This window comes from Sinohyriopsis cumingii, chromosome 11, assembly GCF_028554795.1.
Source record: "Sinohyriopsis cumingii isolate HCF-2022 chromosome 11, ASM2855479v2, whole genome shotgun sequence".
Classification (NCBI taxonomy): domain Eukaryota; kingdom Metazoa; phylum Mollusca; class Bivalvia; order Unionida; family Unionidae; genus Sinohyriopsis; species Sinohyriopsis cumingii.
Window position 1 is genome coordinate 92,091,793 of NC_142971.1, and position 19,615 is coordinate 92,111,407.

A 19,615-nucleotide genomic window follows, 5' to 3' on the forward strand; every position below is an offset into this window, starting at 1 on the left:
AACATCCATATCCAAACTAAAAGATGCTTACAAGGCAAGAAGATTCCAAAACAGTTGAAATTGCCAAGCTGAAGAACTCAAACTCCAAAATGACCTTTGTGAGCACTCTAGAAAACTGTCTTCAGTCCACCCCTCTGGACACTTAGAATGTGGAGGTAGCCTGGGTGACCCTTAGAGAGCTGGTCTACAACACTGCCACATAGATCTTAGGGCCTTCTCCGAGAAAGTACAAGGACTGGTTTGATGATAACTTTGAAAACATAGGCAGCTGTTGGATGAAAAACATCACCTCTACAAAGCAAATCTGTGGGACTGTTCAACAGAAACTGTGGCAGATGCAGGATTCCTGGCTGAGTAACAAACCTGATGAGATCCAGAGCCATGCTATCAAGCATGATATGAAGATGTTTTATGATGCACTGAATGAAGTCTGTGATCCATCATTATCAGGATCATCCCTTGTCAGTATGGATGGGAACATGCTGATCACAGACAAAGAGAAGATCCTCGAAAGATGGGCTGGGCACTTCAACTGTGTCCTGAACCGCCTAACATCAGTCAGTGATGAAGCCATTGATTAGCTGTCCCAAGTATCAGTCATTGAATCACTGGATGACCCACCAACCATGTTAGAGACCAAGAAAGCAATATGTCTGGTCTCTAGTGGCAAAGCTCCTGGCTCAGACTCAGTCCCAGCAGAGATATTCAAGGAAGGCAGTGAAGCTCTGACTGAAAATGTCTATCAGTTATTTCATCGCATGTGGCAGAAAGAGACAATCCCACAGGAATTCCAGGATGCTATTATTATACATCTGTATAAGAGCGAATGAAATCTTCAGGCTTGTGACAACTACTGAGTTATCTCTTTGCTCTCCTTTGCAGGCAAGATACTTGCCAGGATTCTCCTCAGCTGTCTCACATCACACGTTGACCATGGACTCCTACCAGAAAGCCATTGTAGATTCCAAAAGGAGCGTGGAATCATTGCCATGGTGTTTGCTGCTAGGCAGTTGCAAGAGAAAAGCCAAGACCAGAATACTGACCTTTTCTCTACCTATGTCCACCTGACTAAGGCCTTCAACACTGGAAGCAGAGAAGGCCTGTGACGGATCATGGCCAAGTGTGGATGCCCAAGGAAATTTATCACCATGATGCAGCAATTCCACAACAGTATGGAAGCTAGAGTCTGGAACAATGGTGAGACATCAGATCCCTTTCCTGTCTCAAATGGAGTGAAGCAGGGCTGTGTACTGGCACAAACACTTTTAAGTCTCAAGTTCTCAGCCATGCTCACTGATGCCTTCAGAGATTTTGATGTGGGAATCAGAATCATATACTGAATTGATGGCAAACTGTTCAACCTCAGGAGGCTCCAGTCAAAAGCTAAGGTCACAAAAGACATCATCATAGACTTTCTATTTGCTGATGACTGCAACCCTCAATGCTGGCTTTGAAGCTGACATGCAATGCAGCATTGACAATTTCTCTGATGATTAGGCCATTAGCTTGCATGTCAGACCACCGGCTTCCAAAAAACTATGTTATGGTGAGCTCATACAAGGTAAATACAACAAAGGCCAGAGAAAACAATACAAGGACACCCTGAAGACATCATTGAAGAACTTTGGCATTAGATATGAAAAGTGGAGAAGAATGCCAAGGAAAGGGTCATGTGGTGCTCTTCCATCACTAATGGTAGTGCAGCTTGCAAGGCCAACAGGACAGCCACAGTAGAACAACAGAGACAGGCCAAGAAATCCAGAGCCAGTAATCCCACAATCAGCGTTGCTACCATCCCATGTCCACAATGTCACAGAACATTTGGCCTCATCTGCCACCTATGCACCCACAGACCAGTTGTTCCCACTAAAACACTGGATGACTAAAGTGGTCCTCATCAACTTGATGGACAAACTATGTATGTATACATGTACTGTATACATGTACGCTGAATAGAAATGTATAGGATATAACATGGCTGTACTTACCTGGCCAGCTTGGACTTGCAACTCAGTCTGAAAAAATGTACATGTGCTCACTAAATCATGAAAAGTAGATCACTGTTTCTTCCTCTATACTGCAATAGGTAGTCTTACTAAACAAAATCCTACAATGAGTCAACAATAACAAGATAATTCCAGCTTTAAACATTACCTGACCTACTAATGCCCCAGCAACTTAATATTTTGTAAAACATTTCTGACTTGACCAAACAAACAATAAATTAAATATTGGAGCCTTGAGGCTTTTAGGAATACTAATACTTGTTTGTTTTGTACATAAGTGTGAGTAGGTCTACAACCTAAGAATTAACATTTCAAGTCAACAGACTGATGAGGGATAGAAAGTTTCATTTGACATGGTTAACTTTTCACATCATATGCCGTTCAAAGCAAGTGTCATAAATTACATAAATGTCAAGATCATAGTTCTTCATTATTCTTGCATTTTTTTTGTTTTTTTGTTAAGCAATGTATTCAACAACTTGTGTCGCAGAATACACCAAGCTCACTCATTTGCTTGCACCTGCAATACTAGTATGCACACATGCTTTTGAAATCGTTAGACAGAATAGCAATGACATGGCTAGGGCTGTCAAAAACCATGGAAAAACTTCACCCGGGTACCCATTGCGCCATTTAACAAGTAACCGGGTACTCGTTAGAACATGAAAGACATGTACAACCCTAGTTACCCCACTGTCAGATTTTCACAAATCTGGATTGTTGTATATTTACGTCATTTTGCCCATTGTTTACCACACTTTATCAACTGTTTTGCATTCTCTTTTTCGCATTTTACCAATTTGCACTTTTGCATTTTCACATTCCATGTTTGTGTGGATTTAAGAGCTGAGGCTGTTCTTTTTGCACTGATCTCCTGTAGTTCTGTGGCTATGTTTTAAGATCAAAATCCACTGCAAAAGCATGCCAAATATGATGATCATTCATTGTTCAAAACAAATATTGCAAACAATCTTGGTCACATGTATTTAGTGATGTATTGCAAGTTACTTTCAGTTGAGCTTTTAATGAACTGATACCCAGCTACTGTTGTGTAAAGAAACAAGCTATACTTTCTGGAAGTTTAAGGATCAGTCTAATAATTGGCTCCATATGCAATGTTTACCAATTAAAAATATCAGTCATTGTAATATAAGCATCCAGAGCTAAACAGGAGACACAAAATTGATAAAAATTGACAAATGTAATAATGGTGCAGTTTTGAAAGGGCATTACATAAACATTTTAATAGTGCAGTTTGAGGATCAAAGGGGCTGTAAATAAAGGCAAAGCCACTATCCATGATGAATATCACATGCTTTCTGCTCACACCTGGTTGGACCAAACTTTGAGTGTGGGTACATTATTGAGTGACCTACATTTTGGAACTTATTCAAAATGACGTAAGACTATTCATCTTATTTTCATTCACTTATTTAAAACATTGCATTGTTGATTCATCTTGGGGAAAAAGCAGCTTAGTTTAAAATTATATGCATTGTATACCTTTTTTATTCTTATCCCAATGTTGGTACATTTTGGCATAAATGGGAGTCATGCACCAAGTATGCATTTTGGCATAGATTAGAGTGATGCACCAAAAGGTAGGCCAATATAGTCTGTTTTCTTGGTGTATATTCAGACTTAGTTAATAATACTTAAGTCATATAAGCAGGGCATAATTGTAAGTGTGATAGAGTCCATATAATGTTCATCTTGAATTTGTATTATCATGTCATCAGCATCATCATCATCACCATTGTCATCATCATCATCATCACCACCACCATCATCATGATCACAATCCTCTGCATTCATTAGATTTGGTAAAAACTTTCATTTTTGCTGATTATTTTCTTATCCCTGTTTTTCTTAAAGGAGCAAATGATATTTAAAACATAAAGTCTGGTTCACAGCTGTAAGAAAATAAATCAAGATATCACAAACGAGGATTTGATACATAATCAAGAAACATTCTTATATCTTTAATCATATTTTCAGTTATTTTGAATCATCCAAACACCAAGAGAACAAAAATAGAGAGAATTTTACAGCACAATGTTCCATACAAGTTCCGAGTGCTGGCGTGTGTTGTAGATTATCACCCCAAACCCAAAAGTGTCAGAGATTTTCTACAGCTGTATTGTCCAGACTGTCATTTTCTGTGAGTATGTTTTTTTACACTCTGTATTAAATTTATCTGACCATCAACAAATGTTGGCACTCCCAGTATACCAATTTATCATGAGAAATATTTTTAACACTCTGGCATGAGCATACTCTTAAAGATTGTCATTTTAAAAGAGTTGGTATGAAGGGTGTCTTTGCAAAAGTTTGCAGAGATGTTAAAATTTTCAATTTTTGCTTGGTAAATTTTACTCTGAGTTCTTTTTATAACTCACCAGGCCATTAGGTCAAGTCAGCCTATGACATACACTGTGCTTATTTACTTTGTACTCTGAAGTCCTGAAAATCCAACTAATCATATTCTTGTTTTTAAAGGAGTTAAAGTACTTCTTATTCACACTTGTGCTCATGCTTGAAATGGAAAATTACCATGTTCTCCAGAGTACATTTTGGAGCACAAAAGAAGTTTAGGAAATGAAAGTTCTGAGCCTTTTCTTATGAAAATTATTTTAAAAATTCTAAATTGCATCTATGGATAACTACTCCAGACTGTTAGACCAAAAAAATGTTTCCAGTTCCACTGGTTTAAAAAAAATTATAAATTATTTTTTAAAAAACTATATATATTTTTAATGTGATTTTTTTACCATGGTGGGGAAGGGATCAGCAGTGAGAAACAGGGACAAGAGGCTGATCAGAAACAAATATACTTTTGGTCTGGCCTAAGTGTTTTCCCTGTATTCCAAGTATGTTTTGCTGAAACAGCCCCAACAATTTTTACTTAACAAGACAAAAGTGTATGTATTTATACTTTAGTACTTCAAAATAGTACTCCACCCAATGTCTAGCTTATGGTATGTTCTTGTAGTTGCTGTGTATTATCCACCATGCATCCATCGTCAGTCAGCAATCGCTATTTTCCATGTTCTGAAACGTCACTAGACAAATTTTAACCAAACTTTGTCAGAGAGAATCCTGGCATACAGGCCATTCAATTTTGTAGAAATTATTTCAGTACACCAATGGAGTATGCTGGCATTACTTAAATTTTTTGTACAAAATTTGACAGAAACATTCTGGCATGAAGGGCTTTCAAATTTATACAAGTGATTCTTTTCTGCTATCAAATATGGCTACTGTTACTGCAAATAGGACAACTTTAAAAGACTCATCAGAAACTACTCAGCACAATTGGGTCAAATTACACAGGAAGCATAGTGGCATGAATATATTAAGAATGCGTATTTGCCAACAAACAGGGTTCCAGGAGCTGTCCTGGCTCAGTTATAGAGCATTAGACCAATAATCCAAGGGTTGCAGGTTCATTACCGGCCCAGGCCAGCACAGGTTGGCTTCCCTGGTGTGTCCTTGGGAAAGGCACTTTGCTCCTATTATTTCTGCATGATATAGTCAATGGTATGTTTTAAAAGCATCATTTAGAAGAAAAAAAGAAGCCCCATGAATCAACATAATATCTGGATGAGCAGTCCAGAACTCATAGCTCTTAAACTTTGAGTCCTCTGGAGACTCTCCAAACTTTACCAATATCTTGTAGTAAACATGCTTTCTAAAAATAATTATTTACTAATTACCAATTTATGAGAGAAAGTTAGCAACAGGCATACAAGAAGAGTGAATCACACACACAGACACACACTTGTAATTTTAGTGTAAAAGTACACTCAGGTTTTTTAGCTTCTCGTGGGTCAGTGGTCCTTTCCAGGGTTTTCCCGGATTCTTCCTCCACCATTAATACTGGCCGCCATGTATAGCCTATCATGTGCTAAAAAATGGCGTTAAGCCCAACAACAATAACAACAACACTCAAGTTTTTAATAATCATCTCCATATTAGAAATGATAGTTGATTTTTATCACTGAATTTAAGAAATCACTGTTTTTAAAAGATTTTATGTCCATTATTAATTTTAGTGCTTTCTCTTTTCATATAAAAGAATTTTATTTACAGGAGTTATTTCCCATACTAAGGCTGACATGCACTAGAACTTTTAGAGAAATCTCAACAGAGTTATTGATCAGGAATATACAGAAATAAAATTGCCAGTACTGCTTTGCATAAATACCCAAATTAGCATGCAGATAGCACTGCAGTCTGCAGTAATCAACAACTGTGCCTTTTATATGTGGTAATCAACAACTGTATCTTTTATATGTGGTAATCAACAACCGTGTCTTTTATATGTGGTAATCAACAACTGTGTCTTTTATATGTGGTAATCAACAACTGTGTCTTTTATATGTGGTAATCAACAACTGTGTCTTTTATATGTGGTAATCAACAACTGTGTCTTTTATATGTGGTAATCAACAACTGTGTCTTTTATATGTGGTAATCAACAGCTGTGTCTTTTATATGTGGTAATCAACAACTGTGTCTTTTATATGTGGTAATCAACAACTGTGTCTTTTATATGTGGTAATTGACAACTGTGCCTTTTATATGTGGTAATCAACATATGTGCCTTTTATATGCACAGTATAAGGCAGAGCATATTGTTTTATGATATCTGTTGATTGGTCTCTTACCAAATCAGTTTCTGCACCATAACAGTTGTCCACTATCTTCACTTTCCAAACGTTGTGGATGGTTTCCTCATAAAGTGAAGAACTCTATTTCACCACCATTTACGTTTACAAAACTTGATGGATGGTTTGCATTTTGGGATTAGAAAGCATCCTATTGATTTCAGGGCCCAGATATCAAGGTCATTGTGACTGAAAGAAGAAAATTGGTTTCTGCACAATACAGTTCTTCACAATCTACAGTTGCCAACACATTGTATATAGTTAGCACTTGGGGCAAAGAAGAAGCCAGCTGATTCCAAAGTTAAAGATAAAAGGTCAAGGTTACTGACTGACATAAATAAGAAAAATGGTTGCTGCACAATAACTTAAGTTCTCCACCATCAACCTTTTAAAATCTTTTGCGATATTTTGCATTGGGGTAAGTGATGTAGACAATCTATTCTGGGTCAGAAGACCAAAGGTCAGGGTCACTGATTGAAAGAATAAAACACAAGGTCATTACTTCTGTAGTACACATGTGGAACAGGGCCCCAGATTGCTGATTGGTCTAAGATACTGTCCTTTACAGATCAATGATATCTCACCTCTGCCCACATGGGTTGATTCTCAGGCTCAGACAACATGGGTTGTTGCTTGTTGTGGTTTTCCCCCAGATTTTTCCTTCAGGTAATATATTGGCTGCCATGTATAGTCCTTAATGTTTGTGGATGGCTTGCAGTTGAGATATGGAAGAGACATAATTTTAGGGGTTTAAAGGTTCAAGATTAGGTGCATGGTGACTTGAAGAAAAATGGGTTTTGCAGAATAACTTTGTTCTAAAGAAAGTCCCTTGGTCAAGCTCAGTGGATGGTTTGTACAATAAAGAAGTGTACTAATCCTGGGTGAAAAACAAATAGCATTTAATTCTGTAGTAATAATAATCCAGAGAGGGTTCTTGCAGGTCCTGGAATCCTGAAGAAGTTTTTGAACTAAAAAATAACTTTCAAGGGCCTTGAAAAGTCACGATATTCTCAAAACCTTGCAAAGTTTTGGAAAGGTCACAGAATTTCGAACAATGCAATTCAAAAAATCAAAACAACTAATTTCATAGAGTGCTGAGCACTGATTAAGAAAACTTGTTTCAAACACAACATAATTATGATTGATAAACAGGGTTGACAGTGCAAGATATTGTGGTCCTTGAGATTGTGAAAAGTATTGGAAATGTCCTAGAATTTGTTTTTGTAAAGTCTGCAGGAACTGTCTAAGTTATTGGGGACAAAAATCCATTACAGTATACCATTATTTTGCCTGCCAGATCAAATGGCAAAGTGACAGGTTTATTAGTAACTTATAAATTAGATTATAATTTTGTAGACTCAAAAGACTTTGAAACATGTACATCATTTTGTCAAAAGAGTTTTCCACCACAATACTGCCACTCAGGAATGCTAATGCAAATAGTTTGTTATATGTAGCATGAATGAAATGTTTTGCATGTAATCAAAACTTTGTCCACATACAAAACAGTTGGTGTGGATGAATCAAAAGTCATCATATGGTGAATTGTCTCATTATTACTATATATACTCATAAGTCTAATCCAACTGATGACCTAGACCTATGCACTTTACTAGAAGTAATCAGTTGAGCAAACAACATATATCTATCTGCTGGCACATTATGGCAGATCAGGGTCTATGTTGTGTTTAAGAGGACTCAACTTATACATGATTATATAAAGTAGTTTCTAATCTCATGGGAAAGACCATAATACTAATGCCAGCATGATCAAAGGGAATTGCTATTGGTCTTCCAAATTTTAGCCTATTGTTGGTTGGAAAATGCATGGAAAGAATTATTAGTAAAAATCTATACAGGAATTGTGGATGATTGATACGTACCATGGTAGTATATGTACGGCACTTGATAACAATGATGACACGTGTATGGTCTTCCGTGATGCTCTTAAGCATGATCGTGTTTGGCAAAAGGGTAAAAACAAATTACAGCTGTCTTATTGATTGTTTTTCCAACTAACTGTCTAATAGACTTTCAGTATTTTTTGTAAATTCTACTACTTTAAATCCAATAGCATAGCATATGGTTCTATTTCAGATGTTATTTTTTTTATTGTGCGTTGTAATGACAGTGTGTTCTCATTCATCAACATGTAATGAGCATATCTGGAGCAGAGATGCATCGGCTCCATTCGCAGTTTTGTTCTGTTATAATTCACTTGTCTGGTTTGTCTCAGTATGTAATACAGAAACTTCAAAAAGTTTAAAACACTGCTCCTCTGACAATCCTTAGAGTACAAGGAAGTAAAATCACCTCCCTCTGCTTTGTAACTTCACTGGCTACATTCAATCTGGAATCAAATACAAAATCTGTTCACTATGCAGCATTTTGTTGACTGGCTCGAGTCCAAGATATCTACCTGAGCTCAGTCATGTATACACCCAATCTAGAAACTTGTGCTCCTCTTCTGACATTTCATACTGTTCCCGCCGTTGAAACAAAGTCATACAATGTTCTTTTACATACCTGGGACTAGTTGTGTAAAATGAAGTGCCCCTAGATCTCAGACACAAGGACACTGATCTAATTCAAGCGTGCTCTTAAAATTCACATATTTGGACTTCAACAAAAGACTTAAAAGCTTAATAATGTTTCCTTCCTTAATTATTGTCAGCAAGTTTTTTGTTTTGTAATTTTATGGTGTTTGTTTCTGTAATTTTGTCATTGTATGTGTGTTTATGTGTTATCTAATATTGTAAAGCATTTCCTGCTGTACTAAGTCCACATGATTATTATTATTATTATTATTATTATTATTATTATTATTATTATTTTTATTATATTATAACCAATGGAGAGGTAGTCCATTGTGTGCTTGTGGAAAGTATATAAAATGAACAATATTACATATTTATTTGCAAGTAATATATAGAACAATGTCTGACATCTCTATATACTAGTAATATGTTGTTATATGGATCATCTGATTTTACTGCAATAATTGCCAAAACAAAAATATGTGCATTTCCTTATTGCACTGGTTTTAAAATTAGGGTAGGTGGATACGTTTTTTTAAATTTAAAATATTATATATTATAATGATTAATGTATATATATATATATATATATATATATATATATATATATATATATATATATATATATATATATATATTATTAATTGCAACTAGTACTGGGCACAACTGGGTCAGTTAGAAGCGCAAGTCAGTTTCAGGAATTTGTTATAAAATTTGTTTTTAATATACCCTGGGGGGAAAAAGTACTAATGTTGGGAATGAAAAACAGGGAGGTCAGCCAACCAGAAAGATGTATTGGGGGGGGGGTGCCTTATGTGACCTATTCCATGTATATATTAAACATACAAAATGCCTTATATAATTATGGAATCTTCCAAAGTTTATTTCCCCACTCATTCCCTGCTATAGATTGTTTGGTATATTTTTGGTTTATATATTCTAGTCCAATACAAAGTTATACCTAGGATCTCAAGAGCAATAGAAACTACGTCCAGTATCTTGTAAATCTAGGATACACATAACATTTTAAAGGGCCAAAGGAAATTAGTCAATAGTACTAAATATAATAAGTGTACAACACAAATTATTTTTATTTGCATGAAATATTTTACCACCTTAACTTTGTGTGTGTTTTTTTATTGTAATATCATCTTTTCCTTGTACATTATTGTAAAAAATATTCTATTAAGTGTTCAGGTAACTCATGAAAATTAACGGCATGTTTGAATATCTGGTTAACTTGAAATGAACTCCAGTATGGAATTTTCTTGCTCACATTTAACATAATCCTTCATTATCTGCCAGCATTTATGGTAATCCCATTTTTCTGAATTATTATCTTTTTAAATTAGGAGAACATGCATATTGATTAAATGACAAATTTTATATTTTCTTAAATTTTGTTTCTATTCCAAATAATTCCAACTTGAAATAAAAAAATCTTTGCCACCATAGTTTAACCTTGAAAGTATATTACACTGTCAGCTGACAATGCCTTTACATTACAACTTGGCAGACTACTACAAACCTTCACTGTTTAGTAGGCATATCTTTTAATTTTTTCTTGATACAGAGGACATTAATTGGGGGACTACGTCAGAAATTCACATGCTTAAGGTACACCTCTGCCTTTATCTGATATGATCATTATTTTATTCATTTGTCATTTTTGTAATCAATCTCTCTCTCTCCCTCTGTCTCTTTCCCCATAATCATATTTGTTTACACAGGTAAATATGTCAAATGTTCACACAAATTTATAGGAATTTCTCGCCTACAGCCAGTGTTCTCTACCTTCTAAGGACTAAATACAGTAATTTCTTGTCAACAGGTGTCCTCTGTCTTGTCACAAATTACCAGATTCTGAATCAGCAGATGAAAGAAGCATGGAAACAGGGAGAGGGTATGGATCATTTTCACCCATTTGTCAGACTGCAGGATCTAACATGAACAAATGTGTATGTCACAGGTCCAAGCTGTGTGTGTGTGTGTATGTGTGTGTGTGTATACATACATACATACATACATACATATATATATATATATATATATATATATATATATATATATATATATATATATATATATATATATATGTAAAGGATGATTGGTTAGAGAAATTGTCCTTGGAACTCAGCTGGCTCGGTTTTTACTGGGTATGGTTTCTCTATTCTCAATTAGACTGGATTCCCTACCCCATCTCTCACCCGCATTTTTGTCAGCCAAGAAACAAGATGCTGTTCTTTTTGGGGGCAGGGGCACAACTAGTAAAATCAACTTTTTTTAGTGTGGATGAGTATCTGTCCAACCATTATATATATATATATATATATATATATATATATATATATATATATATATATATATATATATGCTTTCATTTTATGGTGAAATTAGTTTTATCCAGAAGCATTCATCTTTTTTTTTGTGCTTAATTCATTAATATAGTACTTTTTTGGATTCTTCCTTGACTAGTCATAAATGTTGCCACAGTATCTTAATGGGAGATGAGTGACATACTAAATATTTCTTGCATATCACTGAGTTACTTGAATTTAAAGATAGGAAGTTTTAGGATAACTACAGTTGTAGATCAGAAAAGTGTGATATTGTCTTAAGGCCCATGCTGAACAAAGCAGTGTAAGGCCTTTGTGATGTACCCTATGCTAATAGTTATAGTTATCTGACTTTAATATCAGTAGGTGTCAGCCTTGTATACTAGGTTAGGTTTTTCAATACTATGACATTTACAGTAGTGAAACTTGATTTTTACAGTCATCCTGAGAACTACAATAAGAGCATACATTTGTGGCATATTTTTCTAATTTCATTGACTATGCTAGATATTTGATGGCGTAAGTCAAAACATTCATCCCATGTTCTGTCAACACTGGTTTTTGCCAGCTGTCAGTCAGTGTTCTGTCAACACTAGTTTTTGCCAGCTGTCAGTCAGTGTTCTGTCAATACTAGTTTTTGCGAGCTGTCAGTCAGTGTTCTGTCAACATTAGTTTTTGCCAGCTGTCAGTCAGTATTCTGTTAACACTGCTTTTTGCCAGCTGTCAACCAGTGTTTTGTCAACACTAGTTCTGCCAGCTGTCAGTCAGTGTTCTGTCAACATTAGTTTTTGCCAGCTGTCAGTCAGTGTTCTGTCAACACTACCTTTTGCCAGCTGCCAGTCAGATGATGTATGTGGATATTAACAAATGTTCCCTCAAAACAAATTTGATGAAAAGCATTTAAAGCAAAATAGGACAGAGTTATGGTCTTTCCTCAACTTGTAGTATTTATCTTATGCTGTACACATGACTCTATTTAAAGAAGTGAGTATTCTTAGAAACTTCATAATCGTCCAACCTTTGTCTTGTTTTTTCTTCTTAAACTTAAATGTAAGCTTCTTTGGGATCTGATTGGCCAAATCTCATCAAATATGATTGTCATATTCCTCTCATTTGTCTGTGTGAAGTATTAAGTTTGTATTGAAATGTAATTTGATTTACTATGTTTGTCTGTATAATGTGTGAAGAACTGAGTTTGTAATTAATTGTAATTTGATTTACCGTGCTTGCCTGTACATTGTATGAAGTATTAACTTTTGTATAGAATTGTAATTTGATTTACTGTGCTTGTCTGTGCAGTAATGACAAGTTTTATGGACACATCTGTTTAAATGTGGATAGTGTTTCAAATTAACCCATGACAGCTTTTTCATCTCTTGTGCTATTCATTATTGACAGCAAACACTACAGCCTACAGCAAGCACTACAGCCTTAACTGATATTTAATGTTTGCACAACATGCCCATGAGAACTAGTTACTACAGTGTACCTCTGTTTTGCAGGCTGGACCTTCCTGTTAGCAGTACATTTGGTGGCATCCAGCATTACAACTGTCCTGAATGTGTTGTAAACAATTTTCAGAATTCTGATAGTAAGTATGTAGGTGGGGATAGATTACCTACCTTCACAGAATTTTACTGTTAAAGAAATTGAAAGTGCATCTTATAAACACACATGTACTCTTCTTTTTCCCCTACAATGAATGATATTCAGTTCAACTAAGATGAGTTTTGAAAAGTCCTATGATATCTTTACATCATTAGAATATTCTTTTCCAAGTGAAATGTTCTTTGTTTTGTAATGGAAAATATAGACTAATATAACTCTCATCATTTAGCCAAGGACAGGTTGCAGATAACTGTTCTTTAGATTATGCTGAGTAAATTTGTATTTCTAAGTATTGAAAATAGCAGCCCAGACAACAGTTTACTTCTCGTTAAATGATATTAAAAAAATAACTAACTTATTCCCATCAGAATACTTTTGGTTTTCTGCTATTATGGTGGAAATATCTGATATATAATCTTACCATGTTCAGATTTTTATGCGCTTCTTGATTTTAATTGTTTTGATACATGCCAACCAATGGCAATATTCGGTAAAATAAATAAAAACCTTGATATGTTTGACAACATTCTTAAACTGTATATTGTCGGTCACTTTTGATGCCCTTCAATGGATATTGTTGGGTATTAAAGATATCCTTTGTCTGTCCATGTAGCCGGGTGGGTGGACATCTGTTTTAGTTTCTAGTTGATAACTTAAGTTGTAGTTAACAGATTTCACTGCAGCTTGGTACCTGTGCTTCCCTCAGCCCCAGAGAGAACAAAATCCATAGTGGGGTTATTAGCTCCAGGTCTTATGTCACTGTTGTTAAAAATAGAGTTAGCTTTTGTACTACATTTTAAGATGGTAACTTAAGTTCAAGAGAATAAATTTCTACACAGCTTGGGGGTATGGATGTTTCACTTGTCATAAAAAAAAAAAAAAACTTTTGATTTTAGACCAGTAGCTTTGAGATGAAAGTTACAATTGCTTAAAAATAGATTTTGCCTGTTTATTTAATTTCCAGAAGATGACTTAAGCGTTCTGGTGCAGAGATTTCAATGCAGTTTTGTACACATGTTCCCTATCCTTGCCAAAGAAACCAGTTGATTTTGGGGCCAGTAACTTTAAAGTCAAGGTTACTAGTCTTACAATCTCCTTTTGGGTTAGGAGTTGTAGAATAGGCTTGATGTGACCTTTCTCTATGTCCTAAGAGGTGACTCAGTTGAGCTAACCTGTTTGCCTTGGGGTTTGTCCCACGTCATTGGAGGAAACAATCCTGGTAGTTGAGTAGACCAAAGGTTGCTGATCCAATAAAGCACATAGCTTTGACCTCCACGTTAGCTAGATGGGTGGTAAGAAGGACCCAGTCAAAATTTATGTTAGAGATCTTCAGTTTAACTCTTTTGCATACTCTTTCAAAGTGATCTTTGTGATTAATGAATAAAGTTTTGTTCACCAAACCTTGCAAAGGTTGTTGATTCAATACAACACACTACTTAAGACTCGACTAGTTGGGTAGTAAATAGGGCCCAGACTTTACAAAGGACATAACAACTTAGGGCAGTGACAAGGATCAACTAGGTAAGGATTTAACTTTGCTAGAGTTGAAAAATGCAGTTAATTAGCATAAATATTGGTCCTCTTGCTGTTCACTGAGCTAGTTGGAGATGAAGTTTTTAGCATGCCACTATGGGAAAACCAACCGGTACTAGTGCTGTAAGACCTGGTCTCAAAAGGGACATTGACCACACTTTCTCACTATTGAATCCAATGATGAGAATCAATGAAAAGAATTAAAACCTAACCAAGCTGTCACCTTTTGTGATAGCCAAGTGTTGCTTGGCTTGGATGGAGAGCCAAGTGGAATTTTTTTTTATAGTTTGGACCAACTACTAATAGAATGTAACTGCAAAGTTCATTCACATAATTCACTTCACTCCAAGCAGGTTGTGGAGATACCTATTACAGTATTTCCACATAAATCTCTCAACTCTTGAAGAGTTGTTCAGTCAAGAGATTTGGATGGCTACAGTATTTCCACATAAATCTCTCAACTCTTGAAGTGTTGTCAGGTCAAGAGATTTGGATGGCTATAGTGTTTCCATGTAAATCTCTCAACTCTTGAAGAGTTGTTCAGTCAAGAGATTTGGATGGCTACAGTGTTTCCACATAAATCTCTCAACTCTTGAAGAGCTGTTCAGTCAAGACATTTGGATCGCTACAGTGAGCATGAGTTGCTCCAAAATCTCAGCTCTCAAAATGTCTTACAAGTAAAATGAATCAACATGATGACAAGTTGATTCCCACCAACACATACATGCTGACATTCCACAGTACCATTTTGCCAGAATCATTCAAAGCTGGCACATTTCTTTCAACCTCTTCATCCCCCCAATCCTTTGCCTGAGATGCCAGAGAAAATCATTTGTGTGTATTGCCAGGCAGAACATTTCTCATACTCAAAATACTACCCTAAGGGGAAGCTAGAGAAGGTTTATCTAATACATGAAACAGCAGAAAGGCATCAGTTTTTTTGAAGCCAGACATTTTTGGGAAACCACAGATCCACTTAATACAGCTGCCAAATCCTACTCCAGTACAGCTAAAATGGAGAAGATAACTAAAATACTGTCTGTACGCAGTCAGACATATGTACACATGGTCAAACCAAATTCACAGTTCTGATACCACCAAAACAAGTATTTACAGTTACTCAAAATGACACCAAATGTAGCAATTAATACTTCTAATACTTGAGAAGAAAAACCAACAAAATCCTGCCCATGAAAAGAACAGCAACCCACTGTCACCAGTGGATGTAGAGCCAACATGCCACAAGAGATTCCCAACTCTCCTAGTGAGAAATTGAATGCATCCTATCAACCAAAAGATTAGCAGATCATTGGTGTCAGTGATAATGCATGCTGTCAACCAAAGAAGGAGATGATTAAAAAGTACAAGGCCTCCCAAAGGATCTGCTTATCCTATGAAGTTTGGGAGTCAAGAGAACATGGATACTGGACACAACTAGTCCTGAACCCATAAGGATTATGATTGGTAGATGGCTTTTTGTGCATAAAACATAGAAATATTGTCATCAGACTTTCAAAATTAATTTTTTGATAATTGAGGACTGAGAGGTAATGTTTTGCTTATAAAGAATTTCAGGTCATATGCGGCAAACCATCCGTGAAATATTTTTTCCTTAAGCAAGCATTTTTCTTCCACATCTTCAAAATATGGTATCATCCATATGAAAAAGAATGAATGCACTAATGCACATTGGTCAAAGAAGTGATTCAGACTGGTTATATGTTCTAGAATTTCCTGGAAAAATAAACTATACATTTAGTTTTACTACCCTGAATTCTACATTTCCGCTTCACTTAAATAACTGTAAAAGATCTGATTGTCATATGAATGCATATATTTGTTGGTTTTTTTTAATAAGCATATCATAAGACAGAGTCTGTCAAGTTATGATCTCCAGCCATATGTGCTCTATTTTGTTTTGCACCATAAATCGAGTTCTCTGCCATTTACCATTACCCAGAGTCGTACATAGCTTTCATTTGAGATTAGGACGAAGCCTATAGATATGGAGGTCAAAAGGTTAAAGGTCAGGGTAACTGACTATAAGAAGCAAAAGGTTTCTGTATGTTAAGTTCACTTATACAGCAGAGACTTTGTGAGTGCTTGCACCTGGGGTAAGGGAAGCTTATTGATTTGTGGGTCAAAAAGTCTAGGGTTAAAGTTACTGTGGCTGAAATATGAAATATGTTTTTGTACATAAATTTCAGTTCTCATCAATGTACCTTAACGTTAGTTTGTGGATAACTAGCACTTTATGTTGTAAAGAAATCAATTGAGTTTGAGGTCAAAAGGTCGTGTTCACTGACTGCCAAAATGCTTTTTGCATAATATCTTTAGTTCTAGACTACATACTTTAACCACAGATTATGAAGGGTTTGCATTTAAAGTAAGGTAGAGGCTGATAATGACCTTGACCTTTTAAAGACTCCAAAATATAACCACAAGGTTATGTATAAAATATAGGCTTTGCACAGTGACTTTTGTTCCAAAGTAAATTCCTTGACAAAACTTAGTGGTGCACATAGATTAATAAAGAAACCTGTAGATTTGCAGGTCTAAAGTACAGATGTTAGGGTCATAGCGACAGTAAGTTTAGTTGAAGACCACATACCTTGACCAAAGGTCTTTGAGTCTTATTGGTCAATAATCTTCAGAATCGACCTTGCCCAACTAGTGCTGATTAAGAAGACTACTAAACTCAGGACAGGTGTACATTTCATAGTACTCTTGTTTTTGCTGCATTGGCAGAAAAATCACTAAGTTCAAATACTGTAAAAAATCATGAAATTAATATTCAGAAAAATCCAATTTAAGCATTATAATAGTTCCAGTAATTAATCTGTGTTAGAAAAATTACAAAACTTTTGGCGCTGTACATATGAAGCACGTTGTGTACTGAGTGAAAATGGATAAAATTCTGTTTGTAGATAATTTTAAAATGTTTTGTTTCAGGTCTTAAAACTCCACCTATTCTTCAGTACATCTACATGCTGAGATTCCTGATAGATGATGGCACAGACCGGCTGCTGGCCAGCCTCTGGAAAAATGATGCTGTAGGTTCACTTGCATCTAATAATAATTGCCTACCTTGTTCTACAGTATTTTCTTGTTTACTCTTCAGATTCTAAGATTACAGAGAGGCATAGTAATTATTCATTTACAGAATTTCAGTTAAATACATCTGAAAAATTATAAGATCAGTTTTATTTTTATCATCTTGTGATGTCTAGTCTGTTCTGACTGAAAGTGGTGCCATTATGACATTCAATACAGTAGGGCCTGAAAATTTCATTTTTGACTCACTGGTCCAAGACCAGTAGGAACGTTGATTGCCCAGGTATGCACATGGCATGGATTGGTCCAACAGTTAAGTCTGACATATTAAAGTTGGCTACAGTGCATTAACATTAATACAAGAAAAGAGAAACAACAAAATGAACTCAAATTTTCAGACAGCTACCTGGTTGCTTATTTAATCATAAAATAATCTTAGTAACCTTAACATTTTTAAATTTCCAAATCACATGATATGCCTTTTACTGGTGGATCCTCTTTGAATCTCGGTGATATAGATAACTAAAACTTCAAGTTTAAAAGTTCACAACATCAGATATAAAATAAAAAAACAAATAAAAAAGAACCCATTTGAAATTCAAAGCCTTTTCAGTGAAACGAATGTGAAAGCAACCCAAAAAGTCAATTTATGATGTCAGTGGCCCCAAAAGTAACAATTCATTTGGCTGATAGTTCAAGTTTCCTCTGACTTTTCCCACCCCAGTTTAGATATTTAGACATTTTTGTGGTCAAAATATCTTAAATGGGGTGGGAAATGTCAGAGGGGAAACTACTTGTAGATTGCTCAGCCTCTAATGTATGTGTTATTGGCGTCTGAAGTATATGTGTCAAATGCCGTGTTGTCTCTGAACAAAGCAGTCAGTGTACATTGATCTCATGACAGAAATCAGCTAGTTTTGGTCCATCTGATATGGTGAATAAGTACTTCTGTACTTGGCTTTGTAAATGCTCAGGCAATCAGGGTCTTGGTGATTTTAGGGGTATGTTTTATTCACTAGCAATAATCTTTCCGATGCAAGTAATATGCTGTCAGCTTGTTTAATGAGATATTAATGTGTGTCAGTTATAAAACTGCACATGCCTTAGAATGTGGCAATGGAACAATTGGCTGACTCTGGGTATGTGGTACATGCTGAAAAAACCCATAAGCAGTCACTTTTTATCATATTCAGCCCATGGCTAAGTATTTTTCAGTGATCCTGGAATGTTCAAATACATTTATTTTGGATCATAATGTTCATCCTTTTTGGACCTGGGGCATTTTAATTCCTTCAGTGCAACGTGTTTTGTAACAGATGAATTTTCTGTGCTTGATTGTTCCCTTCTGCTGGTAAATCCATACTTACATTTTCTTAGTATATCTAGAACGTATGGTAAGCCTATGCTGTTAATGCTTAGTTTTGAACAGACAAATGTTTGATTAATATCAGGCTTAGACTGGTGATCAGGGTATTACATGCTAAATTTACAGATTTTAAGTAATATTGTACACCACTAGTCTCCCACTTTTGAACAGCTTCTGCATGCATCATTGCACTTTTACAACTCTTTTTCAGATGTTTTAAGGGGAAAAAATGCATTTTATTCAATTTATATTAACAAATAAGAAATATTGAAGGTCCAACTGGCTAGTGCTGTTTACATATGACCAGTCTGTAGATGAAAAGAATCGGTTTCAGACCATAAGAATTTTTAGGCCCTGTGCAGCCATCTTGAAACTCATGTTATCATGACTCTTTCTAAGTGGAACATATTAAAATATTGATGTTCTTTTTGTCTTTGGTCTGACTACAGTTGAATAAAAACACCAGCATACCAGTGGCTTTTTGTATGTTTTGTCTGACTGCAGC

General features: G+C 35.5%; 1 protein-coding gene across 1 annotated transcript in view; it reads left to right on the forward strand.

The window, feature by feature from the left end:
• Window positions 1-19,615, forward strand: part of LOC149789000 (protection of telomeres protein 1-like) — a 58,365-nt gene that overhangs the window by 36,227 nt on the left and 2,523 nt on the right. The window contains exons 10-13 of the mRNA XM_089975157.1: window positions 4,005-4,167; window positions 11,045-11,116; window positions 13,052-13,140; window positions 17,643-17,743. Coding sequence (XP_089831283.1) covers window positions 4,005-4,167; window positions 11,045-11,116; window positions 13,052-13,140; window positions 17,643-17,743 — 425 coding nt within the window. The remainder of the gene's footprint in view (window positions 1-4,004; window positions 4,168-11,044; window positions 11,117-13,051; window positions 13,141-17,642; window positions 17,744-19,615) is intronic.